Source organism: Myxocyprinus asiaticus, chromosome 4, assembly GCF_019703515.2.
Source record: "Myxocyprinus asiaticus isolate MX2 ecotype Aquarium Trade chromosome 4, UBuf_Myxa_2, whole genome shotgun sequence".
NCBI classification, from domain to species: Eukaryota; Metazoa; Chordata; class Actinopteri; order Cypriniformes; family Catostomidae; genus Myxocyprinus; species Myxocyprinus asiaticus.
This window is the reverse complement of record NC_059347.1, coordinates 44,655,478-44,680,376: the sequence shown is the minus strand read 5'-3', so window position 1 is coordinate 44,680,376 and position 24,899 is coordinate 44,655,478. Positions and strand designations below refer to the sequence as shown.

Here is a 24,899-nt window from a genome sequence, read left to right as displayed (position 1 = left end):
CACAGAAGGTTATTACTAAATACTTGACATAACATTTTTAGCATGCATGTCTTGCAAATATTATAACACATTTAACGTATCAGAGGTTTATTCTAGAAATAAATGTATATGAAAATTCAAGAAATGAAAAAGATCAAGAGAGTTGGTGCATCTAATATTTTTATTAAACACACAAAACACTTTCAAGTTTAAAACATGTTTGGGGGGAAAAAAAAAATGTGTTTGTACTAAATGCATAAAACATTTCCTTACACTACCGCAGACAGCGTTTTCTAATATGGCATTCCTCATCACTCCACCTGTAAAAACAAAGAAATGTCTGACGTCTCAAATGTCGAGCAGAATCTTTTGTCAACACAATATCAATATTAATTGCCTTTATGATAAAAAAATAAAATAAACTTATAACCAATGTTTTATACACATAAAAAAAGTTGTGACCTGCAATACACTTAATAAAAAAGTACCAGATAAGGGTTTTTCATCTTGTAACAATAGCAGAACCCTTTTTAAGGTAACATAAAGAGCCATCCTTTGAATCAGAATCAGAATCAGCTTTATTGCCAAGTATGCTTACACATACAAGGAATTTGTCTTGGTGACAGGAGCTTCCAGTGTACAACAATACAAAAACCGCAGCAAGACACAGATAATAATAAAAAATAAAAATAAAACTAATTATACACATACGTACAGACACACACATACATACATACACACATACACATGGGTAGTGCAAATCTAATACAATCTGTTATGTACAGTGCAAATGTTTTTTTTTCAGAGGAATGAAAAGGCAGAAGAGGTTGGATGTGTTGGGTAAATATAAGAAAGACTAAACTGTGTATTGCACATAGTTATTGCTCAATGGGGCAGTTTAACTGTTCATGAGATGGATAGCCTGAGGGAAAAAACTGTTCCTGTGCCTGACGGTTCTGGTGCTCAGAGCTCTGAAGCGTCGGCCAGAAGGCAACAGTCCAAAAAGGTAGTGGGAAGGGTGAGTGGGGTCCAGAGTGATTTTTCTAGCCTTTTTCCTCACTCTGGAAGTGTATAGTGCTTGAAGTGGGGGCAGGGGGCAACCAATAATCCAATCAGCAGTCCGAATTGTCCTTTGTAGTCTTCTGATGTCTGATTTCGTAGCTGAACCAAACCAGACAGTTATTGAAGTACAGAGGACAGACTCAGTGACTGCTGAGTAAAACTGTATCAGCAGCGCCTGTGGCAGGTTGAATTTCCTCAGCTGGCGAAGGAAGTGCAACCTCAGCTGGGCCTTTTTCCACAGTGGAGTCAATGTGGGTCTCCCACTTCAGGTCCTGTGAGATGGTAGTGCCCAGGAACCTGAATGACTCCATTGCTGCCACAGTGCTGTTTAGAATGGTGAGGCGGGTCAGTGTTGGGGTGTTCCTCCTAAAGTCCACAATGATCTCCACCGTTTTGAGCGTGTTCAGCTCAAGGTTGTTTTGACTGCACCAGACAGCCAGCTGTTCAACCTTCCTTCTGTATGCAGACTCATCGTCATCTTGGATGAGGCAGATGACAGTGGTGTCGTCTGAAAACTTCAGGAGCTTGACAGAGGGGTCCTTGGTGATGCAGTCATTGGTGTAGTGGGAGAAGAGTAGTGGGGAGAGCACACATACCTGGGGGGCACCAGTAAGTGCAATATAACCTCAAAAATGCTATGAAGAACCTTTATAATGCAAGTTTTATTATTATTATTATTATTATTATTATTTATGCCCTCTATATTCCTGCTCCTATAAAACATTATAGCCTCAATTACAGTTTTACATTAAATATAAACAAATAAACAAACAAAGAAATGCATGTGTGCCAGTTAAGTACTTTTATTTATTAAAATGTCAAATTGTAGAAAAAAATAATGCTTTTTCAACAATCAATATCTGAACATATTAATACATGATTGTGATCAAATAATTCCAAATGCATAAATCACTCACATTAATAAATACATCAGATACATATATGAAAGTGACAATAAATGCATATGCAAATTAATTATCAGACCCACATTGCTCCACACATTAAGGCTGGGACAGAAACTTGTAAATTCTTTTATAGACAGTATTTTCATTTTATTCCATACTGACAATAAATTCTTCAAGGAAGAGCAATGTCCCATGGAAACACAAAATAGATGTAATGAAGGCTAAATTATCTGCACAATCCTATATGATGTCTTCACCATCCATCACTGTGTATTTTGGTGTAATTGAGTGTTAGCCCCGCTCTGCAGGTAATGAGGTTGTGGGGTCCAGCAGCATCCATCTAGATAAAAGAGTTCAGAGTCAGTGTTTCAGTATATGTGGACAATAGACTGTATGTGAGCCCTTCACAATGTGAAAAAGAAAAAGTGATACAAAGTGTGATGAGCAAAATGTTTATGCATTAGCCCAAGTAAATAACTGACACATTACAAAATTAGGTTTAGCTTTTTCAAGCAGTAACAAAATTGTCTGTTGTCTGATAACTGGCATAGTTTCATTCGTTCTGTAATTATTATTATGAGCACTGAAGTTGGTCCATCAGTCTCATACCCTGAGGAAAAAAAAAAAAAAAAGAGATAGCATGAGCTCTAGATTCAATCTTCATGAATTCCATTCTGGATTATTAAATATATTTGCACACACACACACACACAAAAACTGGATGCAGGTTTTGTTTGGACTATGTAGGCCTACATTTCTAAATCTAAAGGTTAAAAAGCTCTGAACAAAATAACTTAATTTGTTTTGCGCAAATAGTCATGCAAATGCTTAAAACGGTTACAGCTTGGGGAAAGTTCTGCCATACACAATGTATATTCATCTTGGATTTTGATGTGAATGAGCTGAGAAAATGTGATCTCCCCAACACAAACAGTTACACTCATAGTGGTAACCTTATGAATGTGCTACCAACCATGACTTCAAATCTGGCCAACCTCTTAAATGTTTGCTCCCAAATAGCACATGTGATTAAACTGTAAACTTTGACATGGTTTTGAAAAAAGGACTCAAGATGAAGGAATGGCAATGGAGTTTTATTTATAATAATAAATAAAAAATTACAAAAAAATTACAAAAAAAAACTACAAAAACACTCACAAGGGAGTACAAATAAAACAGCAACAGCAAGACAGCAATAAAACTGAAACAAAACCAACTGGGGGTAACTGGAATGCACAGGAGCAAAATGACTAGACTGGGAACAAAACACAATGATCTGGCAGGGAAGACGAGACAAAAGAGAGAAAAGAGGAGAAGGAAGATAGGATATAGGTGCTGCCACTAATCACAAGCAGCACCTGTGAGAATCACAAGGGTGTGAGAGAGAGAAACAACAGCACATGGGACAACCTGAGCGACGGGCAGAGGAAACTGTCACAATCCTGCCAACACAAGAATAAAGCAAGACCAAAGAGGCAGGATCAAGACAGAATGAATTGATGAGATGATCTGGCATGGAGGTTTGACTTGGGATGGAGGTGTGATTGTTTGGCTTGGTGTAATGGCTTGACAGCTTGATTAGGTGTGATGGTTTGAATTGGTGAGAAGACTTAACTGGGAGTGACAGGGACAATTTGACTTGAAGTGACGACTTGATGTGGCTTTATTTGGTGTGATGGCTTGATTAGAAATGACATCTTGACAGGACATGATGACTTGACACGGGGGCTTGAACAGGCTCAGTGATGGCCACAGGGAACTGGACAGGCTGTGCGGCAACCGCTGTGATCGAGAGTGCTGGCAGTGACTGGGGAACGACCTCTGTGGCCGTGAGCGCTGACAGGGGCAGGGGAACAGCCGCCGCCTACTGGTGGTTGGCAGCGGGAATGGCTGCCGCCTCCAGGAAAAATGTCAACAGGGCAACCGTACTGAAAGCAGACCAGGGGGGCAGGTTGGACAACCAGGCAAGGCTCTGAGAGACCAATTACTCAAAGGCTGGCGCAGAGTTCAATAAAACTCCCATCATGCCTCTGCTGGGTCCACAGTGGGCCAGATTGTTCAGTCACGGTTTTGAAAAAAAGGACCCAAGATGCAGGAATGGCAATGGAGTTTTACTGGAAAAAAAAATAAAATAAAAAAAAACTATAAACAAAACACCCACAAGGGAGTACAAATAAAACTGAAAACAAACCAACCAGGGGTAACTGGAATTCACAGGACCAAAACAACTAGACTGTGAACAAAACACAACAATCAGACAAAGGAGAGAATAAATAAAGGAAAGAGAGATAGGATACAGGTGCTGCCACTAATCACAGCAGTGCGAATCCGCTGATTGCTGCTGAGTAGCACCTGTGAGAGACACGAGGGAGAGAGAGAAACAACAGCACATGGGACAACCTGAGAGATGGGCAGAGATAAAACAATACCGAAGAGGTAGGATCATGACACTTTAAATTCAACGCTGTTTCGCTTTTCAAAAACTGCAAGTGAAGTGAAAGAGAAATAAGCAATCCACACTGTTTTTATTCAAGTAAAAAAAATATATAATTTAAATGTCAAAATGTTTTTGTTTGTTTTTTGCAGCATATTTTAAATGTTTATGTTTTTGATTCATGCTTATTATTTTTTGATCTGCACTTATTATTTTGATCTGTCCTTTTTATTTATTTTTGCGCTTATTATTTTTTTATCTGCACTTATTATTTTTTGATTCACACTTATTATGTTTGGATCTGTGACCGCAACACTTTTGACAGGATTTTGATCCCATATTATGACTGCTTCTTCAGGAATAAAAATGATTTAATACATTTTCCTAATAAAGCTCATGACCATTTCATGACAGTGAAAACAAAGTTCGCTAAACTTTCAAGCTTAGAAAATACTGAGGAAATGTTGATTTTATCTGCTTATTTCGACCGTTGAATTTGCGCACATTGCTGAGGCAGCAAAAATGATTCCCGGTCTTCCGCCTGTCCTTTGTGCATAGACTATATCCTTCCGCCGGGAACACAGTTACAATTTATTGTGATCACTTCTTGATATTGTTAGTTTATCCTTAGAATAAAGATGTTGTAATTTTAGACGCAGATTCTGTATTTTAAGAAGAAATTAACACGATTGGGGAAAAGTGGAACTACTTTGTCAAGCGGAATAGGCAGGGGTGTTGTGAGTCTGAGACGAATGTGAATCGGACAGGAAGCTCCCATGTTAGGCCCATTTTACTGCTAGGTTTTTTTATTTTTTATTTTCTTACGAATGTACTTGGAAAATGTGTAACTAAGACAGTATTGGCAAAAACATAATATTGGGTATTAAATGATTACCTCAAACATAAACAAAAGCTCTCATAAATCGACTCAAGCAGAAAGTCTTTGCGTTTATCTGTTTCATTGCTCAACACCATTAATCATTCTTTGATCCACATTACTAAATGCTCCTAATCACCAAACTTGAACCAAGTCTGCCAGATGGAATTAATGTGGATATCCACAATACTCCAAACCTTTTATTCAGTCTAACTCACAGTGCTCTCAATGGTCTCTTGGTCATCAGCAAATGAAAGGGACCATTCTGGAAAGATAGACACGAAGACATCATCGTGATGTTAATCAGCATTCATTCGTCTCCTTTTAACAATCAGTTCAATGACTGTAGGAAAACTGAAAGTCTGTATTCAGAAACTCAACAACCTTAGTTTAAAGCCACATCCAGGCTATGAATGAGAAGGCAAAATAAAGTGTGTACTTGGATTGATTTCTGAAATCGGATATTGGAAAAATGGGAAAAACTATCTGGATCTTAATGTAATGCAAGTTTAATTAATACTTAACCACTAAACTTCAAGGGTGAACCAGAAATGATCCAAGCGGCCAACTTCTCTCTCCGAGTGTTGTGCTATTTTGAAGGCCACATTTGCTTTGCATATTTTTGCCATACAACACCAATTACAGATTTAAATCACTTCCACTTTTCTCTAAGTATAACAGCAGACTTACTTAAAGACACTACTAATGTGCATTGTGAAGTTTTTCTTTACATTTTTCTCATCTTGAATTCTGAGCTACATGTCCTGTTTTTTTTCTTTTCTTCTTCCAGTAACATCAGTCTGCTAAGACATTAATGGATGTGGAAATTGAATCTCCTTTTTTTTTTTTTTTTTCCTTTCTTCATTATTTACTGCTCTCGCTTAACTTTAGTCAGCCCAGAGTAGTGCAGTGTGATTCTTCCTACAGCAGCCAAAGTGAGGCCATTGTTTTGATTTGAAAAGCGGTGGCTGTCTCTTTAGGGGCAAGGGCAGTGGTAGCTCAGCGGTTAAGGCTCTGGGTTACTGATCAGAAGGTCGGGGGTTCAAGCCCCATCACCGCCAAGATGCCACTGTTGGGCCCTTGAGCAAGGCCCTTGAACCTATCTGCTCCAGGGGCGCCGTATCATGGCTGACCCTGCACTCTGACCCCAGCCTAGCTGGGATATGTGAAAAAGAAGAATTTCACTGTATATGTGCAAATGTATAATGTGTGATAAATAAAGAAAATTATTATAAATTAATTATTATTAAGAGAGCTACACTAAGGGGAGGACACAGTGAGAAGGCATGAGATCATTCTCCAAGGCCTGGATGAATCAGCTCTTCTGTGAACACACAGAAGTTAGTTTCACTATATTAGTGTCTCAAAGACGCAATGGTTTTCACATAGATGCAATTATATTCTATACCCTTCCCCTAAACATAACCTACACAGAAACCCGCAAATGTCAGTAGATTTAAAGCAAAAAACAAAAAAAAAAAGAAGATTTGCCCGATTTATGAGCCTTTTAAAAGGAATATTCCTGGTTGAATTCAAGTTATGCTTACTCGACTGCATTTGTGGCATGATGTTGAATACCACAAAAAAATAATTTCGACTCGTCCATCCTTTTCAGTGGTTACAGTGAGACTCTGACAATGGAATTAAATGGGGCCAATTATTTAGAGGGTTTAAAGGCAGTAATGTGAAGCATATAATTATATAAAAGCACTTAATTGTTCTGTAAAAACGTATGTATTATGAGCTATTACGTTTAAATAATATATTATGGTCGTTTTAATGGCTTACAGCGTTATGTCGTCATGGCAATGAAGTACAACTGGATAACTTTACACTGAAAAGGTTAGTAAGAGATTTTATCACACTGAAATTGTTAACATGCCTATTATGTCTTGAGGCTATACTGTTGAAACAGTAGTTTGTTTACGGACTGGCCCCACTGACTTCAACTCACTATAACACATATTTGCCTTAAAAAGGACAAGTCGAATGTAAAAGTTTAAAGTAATCAACACTCTGCCACAAATGCTGTCGATTAAGCTCAACTTGTATTGAACGGGATATTCCTTTAACAATCAACGACTAAAAATACCCTCACAAGTTGGTTTCCATCAGGTTTCGCTGTATTTAAAGAAATGTGCCCCTCACTAATGAGCATTTAACTCTCAACAGCCCATTGAAAATTGGTCTGCCACATTAAAAACGAAACTGACATTTTATACATTTAATGTTTTTATGACTTTGAACTACCAGACTCAACTTAATTTGCTTAATTTCCCCAACAGTAAAACCTATTGACACATACACGTAATGCATGTCTAATGAGAGTCAGTTTAAATTGGAATTGAAGACAGATTTTGTATAAAGATTCCAACACTCCTGCAAATGCTTCAATTAACGAGAGCAATGATTTAAGTTTTGATTTAAGCAATGATTTCTCCTGAACATGTTCTGCTGAAAAATATGACCTCAAGGTGACAGTCTACTCAATGTGGGATAACATTATCCTAAAGAATGCTTCTTGGGCGAGAGAGAGAGAGAGAAACGAGCCATTAATCCATAAATGTAGTAGTCCAGTTTTGGAAACCTTTCATGTTATAGCACTCTAAAGAGCATTTCACTGGTAATGAAAAAGTTCCAGACCAGCCCACACGTGTTCATCAAGAGGGCTTTGATAACAGCTGGCATCATTTCACTTTGTAGTCAGCAGATACTTCTGCCCTTTCATCCACATGGCAGCAATGGAAGCGAGAAAAGAGAAACCTTATGGCCAAAGTGTGAATTGCACACATTCATAGGGAGGGGGCAGGGGATTTATACAAGATGTTGATTTGAGCTGTAGTAGATAAATGTTTTCTTGCTGCATTGAACCAAGCACAGAGGCAGTAAAGGAAGTAATAATATATATATATATATTACACACACACACATATATAAAAACCTTTACTGGCTACTCTGGTAAAACTGAAAACCATGTGCTGAGAAAAACATCAACACAACATGCAGCAAAACAACTGGTGGTGGAAAAAGTTTATTTCTAAAAATTATTCAAAGTACATAGTTACACAGAGAGACAGGTAAGACAGACCACCTAAAATGGTGACTAAGGGGAACTGAGCATCTTAAAAAAAAAATGTATACATAAAAAAAAACTAAAAACAATGTGGTTCTGTAAAATATACAGCAAGCAAAAAGAGAGCCATTTATAAATATGGAATCATAAATAAAAAGAACTTTAAAAGTGTTCCTCTTATGTCATTTTCTTTTTGCTTGGATGCAATAGCTCAGTAGGGTCTGTCTCTGCGCTCCTGGCGATGATCCCTGTTGAAAACAAGACACACATTCAGCTGAAATTTTTGCATAAACGAATCAAGTAGATCAAATCAGACCTCAGCTGTTTTTTTTTTAATTTTTTGTTAACTTTCAAGCACCACAGAGCCTAAATCATTTAACATTTGGCCCGTTATACTCACAGTAAACGAGGCTCACCTCATATCCTTGCCTGGGGGTCCCATGCCTCTCCTGCCCCCTCTGTCCATGGGAGGACCACCCCTGCTACCACCTCTGAAACCCCCTCTGTCCATTCCACCACGGCCCCCTCTGAAGCCTCCCCGATCTCCTCCCCAGCCTCCACGCATGCCCCCCGGACCCCCACGATCCATTCCTCTACCACCTCTCATTCCCATACCACCCCTGCCACGTTCACCTCCTGAATACAGGGTAAAACAAAAAACAAACATGTTTAAGTTTTGTCATTACACACAAACCTCACAGTAATGGAAATATATGTAGAGATCACATCAATGACAGCCGATGATGAAGCCATTTTTTTTTTTTAGTCTGACTGTTAATCTGTGTGTACCTGCAGGAGGGAAGGGAGGAGCTCCAAGGCCTTCAGGTTTTGGAGCTTTACATTGGTTACACTCCATTCTCCAGGCAAAGTTTTGATTTCCGCATCCACTATAGTGAGATGAGATAGTTAAGACAGCTAGAAGCATAAACAGAGCATTGTTTTCATGTATATTTATAAGGCCCACACATTATAAAAGAAGGAAATCCAGTTAGAATGTAGAACATAGCACTTTTCTCTTAAAAATCAAACTGGAAAGTGACAGTGAAGTGATTGAAAAGGTGGTGCATGTTAGGATGTACAAATTGCAGTTTCATCGCAATATATTGTATCGATTCTCTTAGCCAGTGAGCCAACGTTTTCAGATACCTCAGTCTGCCACAATACGACTGATACGTTTCAGGGGCCTGTGATCAATATTACAATATTATGTGCCCATTTTATACAATATGTTCTTCAGTTAATACAGAAACACACACACACGGTTGCTGCAGAGTTTCTAAAATCTAATTTAAGACCCATTTTGACACCTGAACAAACAAAATTAATACCGTATCCCCACACAATCTCAAAATAAATCATGTATCAAAGACTCTTAAACAGGCAGGGGCACACATTCAACATGGCCTTAACATCACTTAAATTCCAGATGCACTATGTTGGAACCAATATACCAATAACCAAGAAAATAAAGATTTGATTCATAGTACAGAACTTTTAACTTTAAAGGCTGAAATACACCAGGGACTCTTATTTTGAAATGTATGCGCTTCACTGCTTCTAGCTGCTCAAACAGATAAGGGAAATAAAATGTATACTCTAAACAATAATCTACAATGCATTACAATATAAACAATTAAAAGTAAACAGCCTAGTGCAAAAAGTGGATGGAAACTATTTTGTTCTCGTCAAAGTGAAAATGCGTAAATTTGAGAAATTTGCAGTCTTCTGCCCGTTTCCATTCAAATGGCCTTTTATCGATAGAAATGGTGTGCGTGATGACGTCATGCCTAAAAAACACTGTCGCATAAGTTGATTTAGTGCAAAATAAATCTGCCCTGAAGCCATTTCCATAAATCATTAGTGATCGCTTGTCATAAATTTCAAATGTCCTAATTATAAACTGCTCTGCAACGGCTGAAAACAATCTCAAGCCCCCATGTGCTTGGAGAAAATACAAGTCATGTTTTCACTCTGAAGGATGCAGTGCATGCATTTAATTAAATCGTATTCTTTTGAAGTTTATCACATTGTTATACCAGGACTCCTGTCTTTCCGCCTCCAAATTTAAAACATCTTTAAAGACTTTTGTTCCATTAAAAGACTTTGACCTGACATTTTGGAAAACTGAATTTAAGACATTAGGACTTTTTGCGCAACGCACGTGGCAAAAAATTGCACACTCATTCCGTTGGACCGCCTTTAGCTTTGATTACGGTGCACATTTGTCGTGGCATTGTTTCGACAACTAAAATGTGTAACGTCACATTTATTTCCGTCCAGATTTGCATTCATTTTTGGCCGAGTTCTTGTATTGAAGACGGGAGATTCGAACCACTCCATAAAGTCTTCTCCAGCACATCCCAAAGACTTTCAATGGGGTTAAGGTCAGGACTCTGTGGTGGCCAATTCATGTGTGAAAATGATTCCTTATGCTCCCTGAACCACTCTCGCACAATTTGACCCTGATGAATCTTGACATTGCAATCCTGAAATATGCCTTTTTTTGGCCAGACAGTGTGTATGTATATATATAAAAAAAATAAACAGATCAGCCACAAATTAAAACCACCTGCCTTACAGTCAAGGTCCCCCTCGTGCTGCCAAAAAAAGCGCCAACCCGCATCTCAATAGCATTCTGAGATGCTATTCTTATCACAACTGTACAGAGCGGTTATCCAAGTTATCATAGACTTTGGCCAGACTGGTTCGAACTGACATTCTCTGTTGACCTCTCATCAAGGCATTTCCATCTGCCGAACTGCCCCTCACTGGATGTTTTTGTTACCATTCAGAGTAAATTCTAGAGACTGTTGTGCACAAAAATCCCAGGAGATCAGCAGTAACAAACTCAAACCAGCCCACATCTGGCACCAAAAATCATGCCACACTCAAACACTGAGATCACATTTTTCCCCCCCATTCTGACGGTTGATGTGAACTTTAACTGAATCTCCTGACCATATCTGTATGATTTTATGCACTGCAGCCACACGATTGGCTGATTAGATAATCATGGATGATGGTTTGTGCCAGACAGGCTGGTTTGAGGTTGTGGTGAGAATATCTCAATGCTATTTTGACATGCGGGTTGCTGTTTTGGTGGCACGAGGGGGACCTACACAATAGGCAGGTAGTTTTAATGTTGTGACTGATCGGTGTGTTTATATATTAGTCATACAAAACACATACAAGTGATCAATCATTTGATGACAGCTCATTGGATTGTGGAATGAGGTAAACACTACAGGTGACAACTTGTCATCTCTACAACAGTCAAGCAAGTCTTTCAATACAAAATACTTGGATAGCATATACTCTCCTGTTGTGGGGTATGCATGTTTTTTTCGTGGCTACATCTTCCACGGTTGTATTGAAAATTTGTTACAGTTTAAAAAGTCTTAAGTATTGCAGCAGGGCAGGTGTTTTCTCTTTCCCTCAGAGCTGTTCAGAATATTAGGAATCTTTAGCCATTTGACATGGCTGAATTGCTCAAAAGCTATTTAAAAGCTAAAATTCTCATGTAGAATTCAAATGTGTTGCATGCACCATATTGAGGGAAGCCCGATTTAATAGCGCATGTGAGCCGCTCACATGCGCTATCCCATCACTGGAGGTCGCAACTCAGTTGACGCACACAAAGAGCAGATCAGCACACATCCGTGTCCCACATGAGAAGCATATTTAGAGCTTATAAAGCAAGATTAATATTATAAAGGTTGCTGCAAGTGATGGAAATGCATACGGACGTGGCTGGCATTAGAGCATTAAAATAAAGGTGCATCTTAAAGATCGATCATTACGTTGTGTATTGATGACGTCGCATCATTGGTTAATTGATCAATGCATCGTTACACCCCTAGTGCATGTGTGACCTGCTCCATCTCGAGTCGTATGGCCCAAAAAAAATCACATTAAGATTAATGTGCTAAAGTAAAAGGTCTCTGCTGTCTAAAGGTATAATTTGTTTCTATTAAAATAACTGTATCCACTTTTCATCTGTCACAACTCAGTGATGGTATTTAACTTTTGCAATAAATGCTACGCTTAAGTTATATATATATATATATATATTTTTTTACTATGGACATCAGATTTCCTGAGGAAAATGAGCAATGCTGATCAAGGGAGAGATGCTATATTCTGCAGCAGAAGTGACTTGACACAGCTTTTAAATTGTCAATATAATTTAATTCAAACTTAAATGTTTTGTTTTTAAATGCTGAAACTTTTTTTTTTTTTTAAATAGAAAACTAAAAACAGGGGAAAATGTTCTTGACCAAATTTCACTCTTTTCCAAAAAGAGCCAATTGCGATTTATGACTCATTCGGAGAGCGCGTCACATGTTTGTCACTTACGGTTTAGGGCATTCCCAGTCTCCAGCTCTCGACTGCGTGTTGCCCCCTTGAGGCCCACCCCAGCCCATTCCACCTCGAGGTCCCCCACGAGGAGGGAATCCACCCCTATCTCCACCTCTTCCCATACCTGTGCGCACACACACACACACACACACACTATTCAAACACAGAACCTTCTACCTCAGAGACATGAGGCTTCATCTCAGAACAGAAAATTACAGAAAAAGCAGCTACAATACATTTCATTACAACTGCTCTGTTCTTATGTGCCAAGCATAGAAAGGTCCATGCTTTGATTACTACAGCACATATACATATATATATATATATATATATATATATATACACACACACACGAGAAATACAGGTGCATCTCAATAAATTAGAATGTCGTGGAAAAGTTCATTTATTTCGGTAATTCAACTCAAATTGTGAAACCTGTGTTTTAAATAAATTCAATGCACACACACTGAAGTAGTTTAAGTCTTTGGTTCTTTTAATTGTGATGATTTTGGCTCACATTTAATAAAAACCCACCAATTCACTCTCTCAAAAAATTAGAATATGGTGACATGCCAATCAGCTAATCAACTCAAAACACCTGCAAAGGTTTCCTGAGCCTTCAAAATGGTCTCTCAGTTTGGTTCACTAGGCTACACAATCATGGGGAAGACTGCTGATCTGACAGTTGTCCAGAAGACAATCATTGACACCCTTCACAAGGAGGGTAAGCCACAAACATTCATTACCAAAGAAGCTGGCTGTTCACAGAGTGCTGTATCCAAGCATGTTAACAGAAAGTTGAGTGGAAGGAAAAAGTATGGAAGAAAAAGATGCAACCAAGCAAGAGAACCGCAGCCTTATGATTGTCAAGCAAAGTCGATTCAAGAATTTGGGTGAACTTCACAAGGAATGGACTGAGGCTGGGGTCAAGGCATCAAGAGCCACCACACACAGACGTGTCAAGGAATTTGGCTACAGTTGTCGTATTCCTCTTGTTAAGCCACTCCTGAACCACAGACAACGTCAGAGGCGTCTTACCTGGGCTAAGGAGAAGAAGAACTGGACTGTTGCCCAGTGTTCCAAAGTCCTCTTTTCAGATGAGAGCAAGTTCATTTGGAAACCAAGGTCCTAGAGTCTGGAGGAAGGGTGGAGAAGCTCATAGCCCAAGTTGTTTGAAGTCCAGTGTTAAGTTTCCACAGTCTGTGATGATTTGGGGTGCAATGTCATCTGCTGGTGTTGGTCCATTGTGTTTTCTGAAAACCAAAGTCACTGCACCCGTTTACCAAGAAATTTGGGAGCACTTCATGCTTCCTTCTGCTGACCAGCTTTTTAAAGATGCTGATTTCATTTTCCAGCAGGATTTGGCACCTGCCCACACTGCCAAATGCACCAAAAGTTGGTTAAATGACCATGGTGTTGGTGTGCTTGACTGGCCAGCAAACTCACCAGACCTGAACCCCATAGAGAATCTATGGGGTATTGTCAAGAGGAAAATGAGAAACAAGAGACCAAAAAATGCAGATAAGCTGAAGGCCACTGTCAAAGAAACCTGGGCTTCCATACCACCTCAGCAGTGCCACAAACTGATCACCTCCATGCCACGCCGAATTGAGGCAGTAATTAAAGCAAAAGGAGCCCCTACCAAGTATTGAGTACATATACAGTAAATGAACATACTTTCCAGAAGGCCAACAATTCACTAAAAATGTTTTTTTTATTGGTCTTATGATGTATTCTAATTTTTTGAGATAGTGAATTGGTGGGTTTTTGTTAAATGTGAGCCAAAATCATCACAATTAAAAGAACCAAAGACTTAAACTACTTCAGTCTGTGTGCATTGAATTTAATACACGAGTTTCACAATTTGAGTTGAATTACTGAAATAAATGAACTTTTCCACGACATTCTAATGTATTGAGATGCACCTGTATTACCAAACCCATTAGATTTATTAACAAGGAACAGCATACCTCCACGGTCCATTCCACCTCTCATTGGCATTCCTCTCATACCTCCCATCATGGGCTTCCGGCGAGCCATAGACACCTTCAACCTCCGGCCCTGGAACTCCTTTCCTGTAATAAGAGGATCAGGAAAATTCAGGTAACTGATTTCCCCCCCCCCAAAAAAAACAGAAGAGATCGAGGAACTAACAGACTGATTCCAATATGGTACAAATGGTAAATGATCACAAACATATGCAGTTAATGAGGATAATCTGAAAACTCTTGCTTGAAACCAGACCAACCCAAGTTCATGTAACAAGACGAAGGAGGGGATAATACTTAGTAAGAGCAACGAACCGTCAAAGTATTCAACAGCTGCTTTGGCAAATGCGGGTTCCTCATAGGACAGAGTGGCATCTCCCTTTGGCTTGCCTGTGTCTTTATCTGTGTAGATGTTTATGGCCGGTTGGTTTAAACGACGGTTTATCTTAAGAGAAACATAAATTGTGTCAGTCAAAGGACCAAGATGGTTGTTAGTCAGCAAAGGACATCAGACGAGTGAAACTGACAATAAAACCCATCAAAGCACATTTTAACAGCAGAATTCCTGATAAGACAAAATATTATTCAGAGTAAACCATGAAGATATTTAGCCCCTCACCCGTATGGGTCCAGGGTGCTTGAAGAATTCGGCCATCTCTGGTAGATTGGCATTCTCGGTAAGGCCTGTGATGTAGATGGTGCTGTTCTCAGAGTCATCCTGCTCTCCTGGTGTAAGGGAGAATCACATTTAACAAACAGTACCATGAACTCAAGTTACACATGCTGCCAACAAGTAGCAAATCATGGTTAACACCTGTGACATACCTAAAGCCTATTGGATATAAAAATAAAAAGAGGGAAACAATATCCTGCCAAACTTTCATTTTTCAATACGAAATACGGTTGTGTCAAAGGGTTGCTGAAAATTTCTCATGCAATGTCTACACACTGTTCATTGTTTATGGAGTCCCACAGACACCCTTCCTCTACCCCCAAACCTAACCTTAGTAATAGTGAATGATTCTTGCAAGACTTTGTCTGCTGGGCTGTTGCCTTGCAGACACAGCAAAGAGCGCAATAGTTTTCAGATACTGGTGCCACTGTAGAAATTCTCCATTCAAAGTCAACCATGATTAATTTTATCCATGAGTGAAAGTGTCCAATGACAGGGCAGTTACTGAGATGGAGTAGTTTGGCTGCTCATGTGATAACATGGCAGCCCTCATGAGGTGACCCTTTCCATGTAGAATAAAACAGCTTTCATAAAGCTACTGATATAATTGGAGTCCCTCATATCATCATTTTATTAATGTATCAAAACTACCATTCACTTAGAGTATTTTTTTTTTCCCCTTGAGGAAAAACTTTCTGAGAGTACCTTTTAATAAAACCAGGTGAAGAGTCAAGCACATACCCATTTCACGGCCCATTCCATCCCTCATGGATCCTGGGTTTCCATGCATCAAGGAGAAGAAAAACAAGAAACACTATTAAACAATGAAATCACAACTTACAAGCTGCCAACCTGCCAAGACAAAAATATTAGCAGCAGTATTAGGTAAATAAGTTCCCTGAAAAGATATGAAATGGTACAATTTTCAGTATTACCCTTGACCAGGACAAATTCTCAGTGAAATAGGAAAATACTAATTTAAAAACATTGCTTCTATCAAAAGGACACATCTGGCATTTTTTGATGAAATCCAAATATAAATACAACACAAACCATCAGGACACTCACTCTTTTGGATAAAAGTGGCACACCAAATGGAAGCTCTTTAAGACTCATAGCCATGAACATTAATTGTGGAGTGGACTAGCCAATGGAATACTCTTTAGGAACTTACCACCAGGCTTATTGAAGCCCCCTCTGTCTCCAGCGATGCTAAACATGAAGATATGAAGGCGATATTCCTTTTAGTCTTCAACCAAAGGACTTGAGTAGAAAATACACACAATCTCTCTCACTTCAGAAACTAAAATGAGGCCTTTCTAAGGGGTGGGGTTCTTCATAACTTCTATTGTGCATTCTTAAATTATTATTTCACATTTGGATCCAATATAAAAAAAACAATTTAGAAATAAAAAATGAACAGCTGAAATACATATCCCTTTTGTAAACTGAAGTTTTGGCTTTACATCCGAATACTTGAGGCAAATGTTAAATATAAAATTGTTACATGGCTAGAATCCCTTTAGTCAATCCTAGAATCCATTTGTTTGAATCCAAATTAATTAACCCAACAAAATGTCAGCACTGAGAGAGAGGAAAAAAAAAAAAAAGTACATTATTCAAAAATGAACTGCAAATAACAATTTTAAAAAGTTATGCAGACACGCACAAAAAAAAAAAAAAAAAAAAAAAAAATCCACACATTCACTACTTAAAAGAACTCTTCCCCTTTGGTTCTTTGAGCTGTTGGCTTTGAAATGGAAAAAGGTACTTAAAGTACAGCTGTTCTTACATGGATCTCTGACACCTGTAGCGTATAAATGTGACAAAAGAATGTTAAGGCAAGACCTTGTAAATAAGAACAGTTTACAATGCAGAAGTATCTGAAAATATGACCTATAAATACACAAATCAGAAATGTATAGTTCATTCTATGAAAACACATTTGTAACAAATTACGGCAATGTGTTGATTTTCCTTTTTAGTTTGGTTAAAAATGAGTCAGTGACATACTTAGTTTCTTAAACACCACACAATTATTAAGAATTGTGAATGTGCATGTATAAAATTCTTACCTCTTACCCCTTACTAACAAAACATGTGCCCATTACATACCTAAAGTTTCAAGGTAACTCCAACCACCGTACCATTTAAGAGATCTATTTTCCTGTGGTATGAGTGCCTGTCTTAAATCCAACCCCTGTCACTGAATCAGCACCTGTGCTCACATTGACCCTTTTGAAAACAGAATACTTCATGCATTGAGTGCCTTCAATTTTAAATTACAATTGAAACCCCAGTAATAAAAAATAAAAAAAAATTCAAAAAATAAAGTGTGCCACTAAGACACAAAGTTCTGCATTAAACACCACCTATATATATCTCAAGACTTATTACTTTCACCAAAAATGATGTGCCACAATTTACTGAAGTCTTGTTTTCCCATGAAACAAGTTAATGGGTTGAAAAAAATGATATAGTTCTCAGCCCTTGATTTTTACACCAAAATGTGGTAAATGTTGATTTAATTATACTGCCGTTTAAGTAGGATTAAAACGTGTTATAAGACCTTGCCTCAAACCAAATCTCATTCTTTAAACACCTCCTCACACTTGAAAACCATAAAGGCTCTCTCTGTGGAATACAGCATTCTAAAATGTTCTGCAATTTTCCAGAATGAAAACTTCATTACAAGCCACTCAAATTACAAATTTGTACCATTATATTTGTGAGACACTGACTATATTAAGATGTACCCATTATGAGAAGAGCAAAACATCCCTGCAACCGAATCCTTGTGATATCATCATTAAACTTTTGTAATCAAATAATGGTTGGATGAACTACACAGTGAACTCCACTCATTCTGGACTCCCTGCACATACAACCATGTGTGACTGGTGAGTGATTCCTCTCTGTGAAATGAGTGGGAGAGTTTGAGATGGTTAGTTAAACAAAGGTGATCTGAACTTACCCCATGCCTCCACGGCCCATCCCCCCACGCCCCCGTGGGCCTCCACGCTCATAACCATCTCTGCCACCCCGCTGTGACCCTTGGTATCCTCCACTCATGCCACCCTGACTGTAGCTATCTATAGAAGAGATCACACGCACACGGCTTAGTATCTAGAAAACATTAAACTCAGAATAAAAAGGACAATGTTCAAACACATGGTAAAACAGTAAAGATATACCATACTGATAATAGCACTCTTACTATAGTGATTTGACTGGTTGTAATCATTCTGTGGTGCACTCTGGCTGTACTGAGCCTGTCCATATGCACCATTACCCTGAGGAGGGTAAGCAGCAGGTGGGCCTTGCTGAGAAGGCTGTCCCTGCCCATAGCTGCCCTGCTGCTGCTGTCCATAGCCAGGCTGCTGAGCCTGGTACCCACTCTGAGGCTGAGTGTAAGCCCCAGGCTGGGAGTAGGCAGCCTGGTTATAGGAAGGCTGGCTGCTTGCACTATAGCTATAAAAGACAAAAATGAATAGAACAAAATTTAAAAGGACATTTGAACAATGGCGTGCGTATACAAATAACCACAGTTTTGAAATCACAATATTGTCATACTGTGATCCAGATACCAATATAAACTTAAACTGGATAATATTAGGTATACAAGCATAGCCTAAATGGGGCAGAGAGAAAGATGACACTTCTTGAACCAACATAAGGACGGCAGATCAATCTCTGCAGAGCACTACTTGCACATTAGCCAGCCACCTTGATCTTACACCTTAACTACGGAGGAAAATGTGGGTGATTTACATGCATATTTAAAATATTGACATTCAGCAGCATGAGGGAAGAACAGCATATGGAGATACTGCAGGAAACTCTATAATAGCATTCTGTTGTACTTGTATAGGAAATGGTCCAGTCACCTCTGTGGAGCAGAGGCAGCAGCCTGCTGGTTGTAGCCAGAATAGGCTGGTTGGGTGGAGTATCCGGACTGGGAGCCATATGAGGCCTGGGCAGCAGGGGCCGCAGTGGAGTTAGTGTAGCTGCCGGCTCCATAAGTCTGTGCAGGCTGACTGTAAGCTCCTGACTGCGGTGTTCCATATGCAGCTGAAAGAGATAATGTTGTAAGTTTAGTTTTATTATTTTATACGTGCACCAGAGTAAACACAGCAAAACTTAAAAACAAAACAGAAGAGTTCAGCAATTTTCTTAGATGAATATCTACATATAAACACTAGTGTAACCATAAATGAGTGCAAGTACTGCTTACAGACCTGGAGCTGCTGCTGTTACTGCTGCTGCGGTCGCTGCTGCTGCTTGCCCATATGAGGATGCATACTGCTGTTGTGCATATCCTCCAGCAGAGGGCGTTGCTTGACTGTAGGTTGACTCTGTTGCTGCTGCTGCTGCAGGCTGAGCATAGGAGCCATAATCCTGCTGAGCATATGCCTGCTGTAAAAAACTCTGGTAAAAATCTGCACAGGTGACTTCTCTCTTTTACTCATTCAGACATAGCACAAAATAAAAAGGAACATTCCAGGTTCAATAAAGGTTGAGCTTAATCAACAGCGTTTGTGGCATAATATTGACAAATACAACTTAAACTCTTCCCTCTAACAAAAAACAAAAAAAGGGCAAGAATCAATGTTACAGTGAGGCACATACAATGGAAGTGAATAGAGCCAATTTTTGGATTGTTTAAAAGGTAGAACCGAAGCTTATTTCATAAAAGCACTTTATTCGGTTCAAACTTTATTTCAGCTGTAAAGTTAAAATCATCGTTTTATGGTTTACATAGTCATGGCAAGTTGTAAAATAGGTCAAAGATAAAGTGATTATTTTAATACATACGGAACGGCCTCACTGTATCCCAGATATTTGCTTTTTCTTAAAAAAAAAAAAAAAAAAAAAAAAATGGGGAGGTCAAAATTATTTTTTCATGTAATCAACCTTATGCCACAAATGCTATCAACTGAACATTTCTTGTATTGAACCCCAAAAACTCCTTTAATAGATCCAAGATAATCATGCATCCTTGCTTTTGAGATATTTCCAGAAAACAAGATATAATTTTCAATGTCAGTAGGTTTACCTGTGCAGTTTGTGCATAGCCCTGAGAAGGTTGTGCTGCATACGATCCGTACCTGGGTATAAGAAAAGCAATCTTTATTCTTGTACTCCTTGGGTCTCATGATGACAAATAATTGTTAATGGGAGTTTATCATACAGTTTGTTTTAATTCAGAACTTACGTCTGCTGTGCACCAGCCTGGTTGTAGCTGCTATAATCTACAGGGCAATAAATACATCACACCATTAAGCATTCTGCAAGAACGGTTATAATATATTCTGAGTCAGACTCTAGTAGTCTAATAAACATTTTACAGCTGCTTAACATCAGCAAGGAAATAAAGACACAGTGGCCTGTTTATGATGAGAAACATAACTGTACAGACAATGAAGTAGAGTTCCAGCCCATCATAAATTTCCAGCCTTTCAGTTCAGTGTATTTGCCTACTATGTGACATCACAGTAATTTAGTCTTTTAATCGACATTAGTGATTACAATATCAAGGGCAATAATCAACAATTACTATTTTTGTCAATTGTGCAGCCCTATTGGGGAAGGTGGATTATTTCAGACCTTACTTTTTTATTTGAATTTAATTCACGAACTCCGTGTGATCCAAGTACATTCATGCTGATGTGATTGTCAGATAATGCAGGGAGACCAGTGGATCAACAGTGGTCATGTTGCACTTTAAAGGAATAGTTTACCCAAAATTTAAAATTCTCTAATTTACCCACAACCCCCCCATGCCATCCCAGATGTGTATGATTTTCTTCTGCAGATCACAATAGAGATTTTTAGATGAATCTCAGCTTTGTAGGTCCACACAATGCAAGTGAATGGTGAGAAATTTTGAAGCTCCAAAAAGCACATAAAAGGCAGCATAAAAGTAACCCATTTGACTCATGAACCCCATGTCTCCTGAAGTGATCCAATACATTTTGGATGAGAACAGACCATAATATAACTTTACTATAAATTGACATCAGCCATTTCTTTGGTGATCATGAGCTCAAGCTACATTACACTTCCTAGCACAACCATGCGTCAAGCACTAGGAAGTATAATCGAGCTTGAAATCTTAATCGTGTCTAGAGACTGCAATGGCAAGATGCACATTGAAAGGGTTATATTTTGTTCTGTTCTCACCAAAAACCAATTAGATCGCTTCAGAAGACATGGATTAAACCACTTGAATTACTTTTAAACTGCCTTTGTGCTTTTAGGAGCTTCAAAGTTTTGGTCACCATTCACTTGCATTGTATGGACCAACAGAGCAGAGTTATTCTTCTAAAAATCTTCATTTGTGTTCTGCTGACTGAGTTCCCACTCTTTTCAAGGCACAATTTTCCAGGGCATTTTATGCACCCAACAAGTGCAATATTTAAGCAAACACACGTCCATTTAAATAGAGCTTTTAATTTGGCATTTGCGTTTTTTTTATGGTAGTTTCTCACCTCCAGATAAGCAGTTTATGCCATGGCTCACTGTGATTATTAATCCCCGTAAAGATGTGATTCAATTTAATAAATATATAGTATGTATGTGCTGCGCACTTCAGAGTGCTCTCTGTCTCAGTCGTCTCACACACACAAGTGAGCGTGATGATTATGATGCGTTTGTGTATGAGTGGCCGGCTCCACTCATTCATTTTGAAGCGTGCATCACTTGCAGATTATTTATTCAAATAAATCTAGAGACTTTAGTTTATCACACTACGACATATCACATTTTAAATTCGATTAATTGTACATTCAAACATTCATTTTGTCCAAATATGTCATTCTATGACATTCTGCGTTTTATTGCCAATGCCATTTTTACGACTAGATTCCATGTTTTCCGGACTACATGTGGTAACTGTGGTATAAGCGGACTCCAATCATTGAATTATTGAAACTTAATTCACATCCCGAGGTATTAAGGTTAAATCACCATACTACCCACCGAGTGTTAATTCATAAAAATTGGTCCAACTGTCAACGTTGTCTAAAGTTTATAACTTACAGGGGTGCAAACTCATGAGGGATGAAAAACGTTGAGACAATCAATGATTCCCAAACACATTGTCTGGGGTTATTCTTTAAAAAAAATAAGCTAAAAGCACCACCTTAATGATTCAAGTATAGAAAACTCAGCACAATTGTGCAGAATTAGCTGTAAAAAATAAAGGGTATTTTGGTGTGGCTTGTTTCAGTTTCAGAAATGTGTTCAGTTTCATTAATTGATTTGTTTTGTGACCCCTTCTGGAGATGTCACTAGGTGGTGTCAAATGAGCATCTTATGTGCAATGAGCGAGTCAGTGAATCATTTTGAGATATTCATGATCGAAATCTGCCAAGAGACTTTTTAGTACTTAAGCACTATAAGAAAAAAGCAGGTCCATAATTTCCATTCAGTTTGTGAACTGCTAAGCATGACTTTATCCAAAAAAAGACAACAATAGTTTAATCATAATAATGAGCATCAATAATGTCCTTATCTTCTCTATTAAAATGTACATGTAAAAACTACTGACTTCAGTAGAATGTTTAAGCATTAAGAACAAAGATCTACTGTATCATTTTACTACAGTATTTAAACTGCTGAGCATGACTTTATCAGAGAAAAAAATAGCCTAATAATAATAATAGAGTTTCAATAATGTAGTTTGGTCATTGTAAAGCGCATTTCACGAGTTAAGTCGAGGTGTAAACGCTCCACTCAACACCAGCGTCAAGCGGCGCTTTGCCCTCCACATGACAAGAGTTGCAGAAAGCGTCACAGAGGGGCGATTTTACGACTGAGTCTCGTTTGGAAGGCTGCGTCATCCGGAGGTCGCATACGTCATCGAGGCTGTCTCGTTTAAAAAAATTTTTTTATATATATATATATATATATATAATTTCTTATTTTTTTATCTATTGTCGATGACTTATGTATATACACTTACATTTATACAATTGTTAACCTTTTTTGCATTCCCAGTAAAAAAATAAATGAAACGAGACGGCCTCGATGACATATGCAGCCGACAAATGCGACCTCCGGAGGACGCAGCCTTCCGAACGAGACACAGCCTACGAGTTTGCCACGTAAAAAAGCGGGAAGTGTGCACAATAAACATTGAAAATATGTATTTGGAAGAGAAAAAAAACCCCTGGCAATTGCTTTGATTGCAGAAAGTAAAGAGGACTCGTTTATGTTTAGGTCTTAGCGTTTTTTTTTGTTGTTGTTAAATGTAATTACTGTAGTTCAAAAACTGGGGTCTCTGGATACTCGGAAACGACAAGGTAATAATTAAAATAGAGACGACATTCAAAATATTTGTTTTTGCTTTGTACTCTCAAAGACATCATTTGTGAGGCAAAAACGTGTGTGAAAAACACTTTGGTGTGAAGTTGGAGCCTAGGTTGCGCTGACGAAGCAGTGCCAATACGAATTTGTATTTGACTGCTACTCCAAGTCTCGATCTGATTTTATACATGCAACGAAAACCTTGCTACCAACACCGTCAAACGGTTTTGTTATTCTAAAATACTTTCAAGGACAAATAATTATTTTCCAGAGCATTCAGGTATTTTTCTAATTTTCCACGACGGGAAAACTGCATTGCAAAATTCCAGGTTTTCCAGGACGCGTGGGATCCCTGTGCTGAAGAAAGTCACATGTTAGATGGCATGGAGTAAATGAGAAACTTCATTTTTGGGTCAACTATTCCTTTGACAACTATTACGGTGTATGCAGTAAACGGAATGTTCATTTACATAAAAACTCGCCAACAAAGACAAGGTCGAGACCGCTTCGTATTTACAAGCAGGGAGGTGAAAGTTGCGCTTTTGTGTGGCAGACGTGAAAAGACATGCAGCACGAAAGCGGCAGTGCGGCCTCTAGCAGTGGGCTCACTGTATAGACATTTTCACCACCATCTCATCATGCCTGAACGCATTTGTGCTGAAATTTATAAATCGACGATCGATAATCTTAATCGACAATTAATCGATCATCGATTGATATAACAGCCCTTGTTTGCCATGCATGTTACAGACGACTGGCAAAGCTTTCGCTGTTTTTAAACCACGCCTGCTGCTGTTTAAACATTCAAAGACACACGAAAAACGAGCCATGTATTTCAATGAACTCGTACTTAAACAACAAAAAGCGTAAAATCATGTTCATGATGTGACTGTTCAGGCTCTTATTACGTGGCAGCCCAAGTTAAAACCGGTTGCGTCGAGTTTTTGATCAATTAGCTGCGCACGACCATCTTGACCTAAAAACAAAGCTAAAGGCCGCGAGTGCTGTTCAAAATGTGAAACGTTTCCAAAAAACAAATATTTTACCAATTAATTCAGCTTTTAACGAGTTCTATGAGCAGCGAATCGTTCAAGGATTAAATAAATAACAAACAAGAAAAAGAAAGAAAGAAAGAAAAAGAAAAAAAAACTCACTCGAGACTGACGCCATCTTTCCGTTGGAGACCACTTGGAGGTGTGAGCATGCGCGATGCGCGCTCAAGCTTAAAAGCGGCAAGGA

The 24,899-nt window shown here is 38.6% G+C and overlaps 1 protein-coding gene across 4 annotated transcripts; it reads right to left on the bottom strand.

The window, feature by feature from the left end:
- Positions 1-8,272: 8,272 nt before the first annotated feature.
- LOC127439960 (RNA-binding protein EWS-like) lies at positions 8,273-24,863 on the bottom strand. Of its 4 annotated transcripts, none has more exons than XM_051696278.1 (16): positions 24,815-24,863; positions 20,566-20,602; positions 20,407-20,458; positions 19,589-19,766; positions 19,238-19,421; positions 18,568-18,821; positions 18,325-18,442; positions 16,525-16,562; positions 16,092-16,124; positions 15,297-15,403; positions 14,993-15,122; positions 14,660-14,764; positions 12,687-12,813; positions 9,120-9,217; positions 8,747-8,966; positions 8,273-8,578 (listed from the first exon to the last, which is right to left on the bottom strand). In XM_051696278.1, exons 1-16 carry the CDS (start codon positions 24,828-24,830, stop codon positions 8,542-8,544), a joined length of 1,734 nt encoding a protein of 577 aa, XP_051552238.1. In that variant the 5' UTR covers positions 24,831-24,863; the 3' UTR covers positions 8,273-8,541. The 4 variants fall into 4 exon arrangements, with proteins under 4 accessions (XP_051552238.1, XP_051552239.1, XP_051552240.1 ...); XM_051696279.1 differs by having other exon boundaries at positions 19,589-19,763; XM_051696280.1 differs by having other exon boundaries at positions 19,589-19,751.
- Between the last annotated feature and the right edge of the window lie 36 nt (positions 24,864-24,899).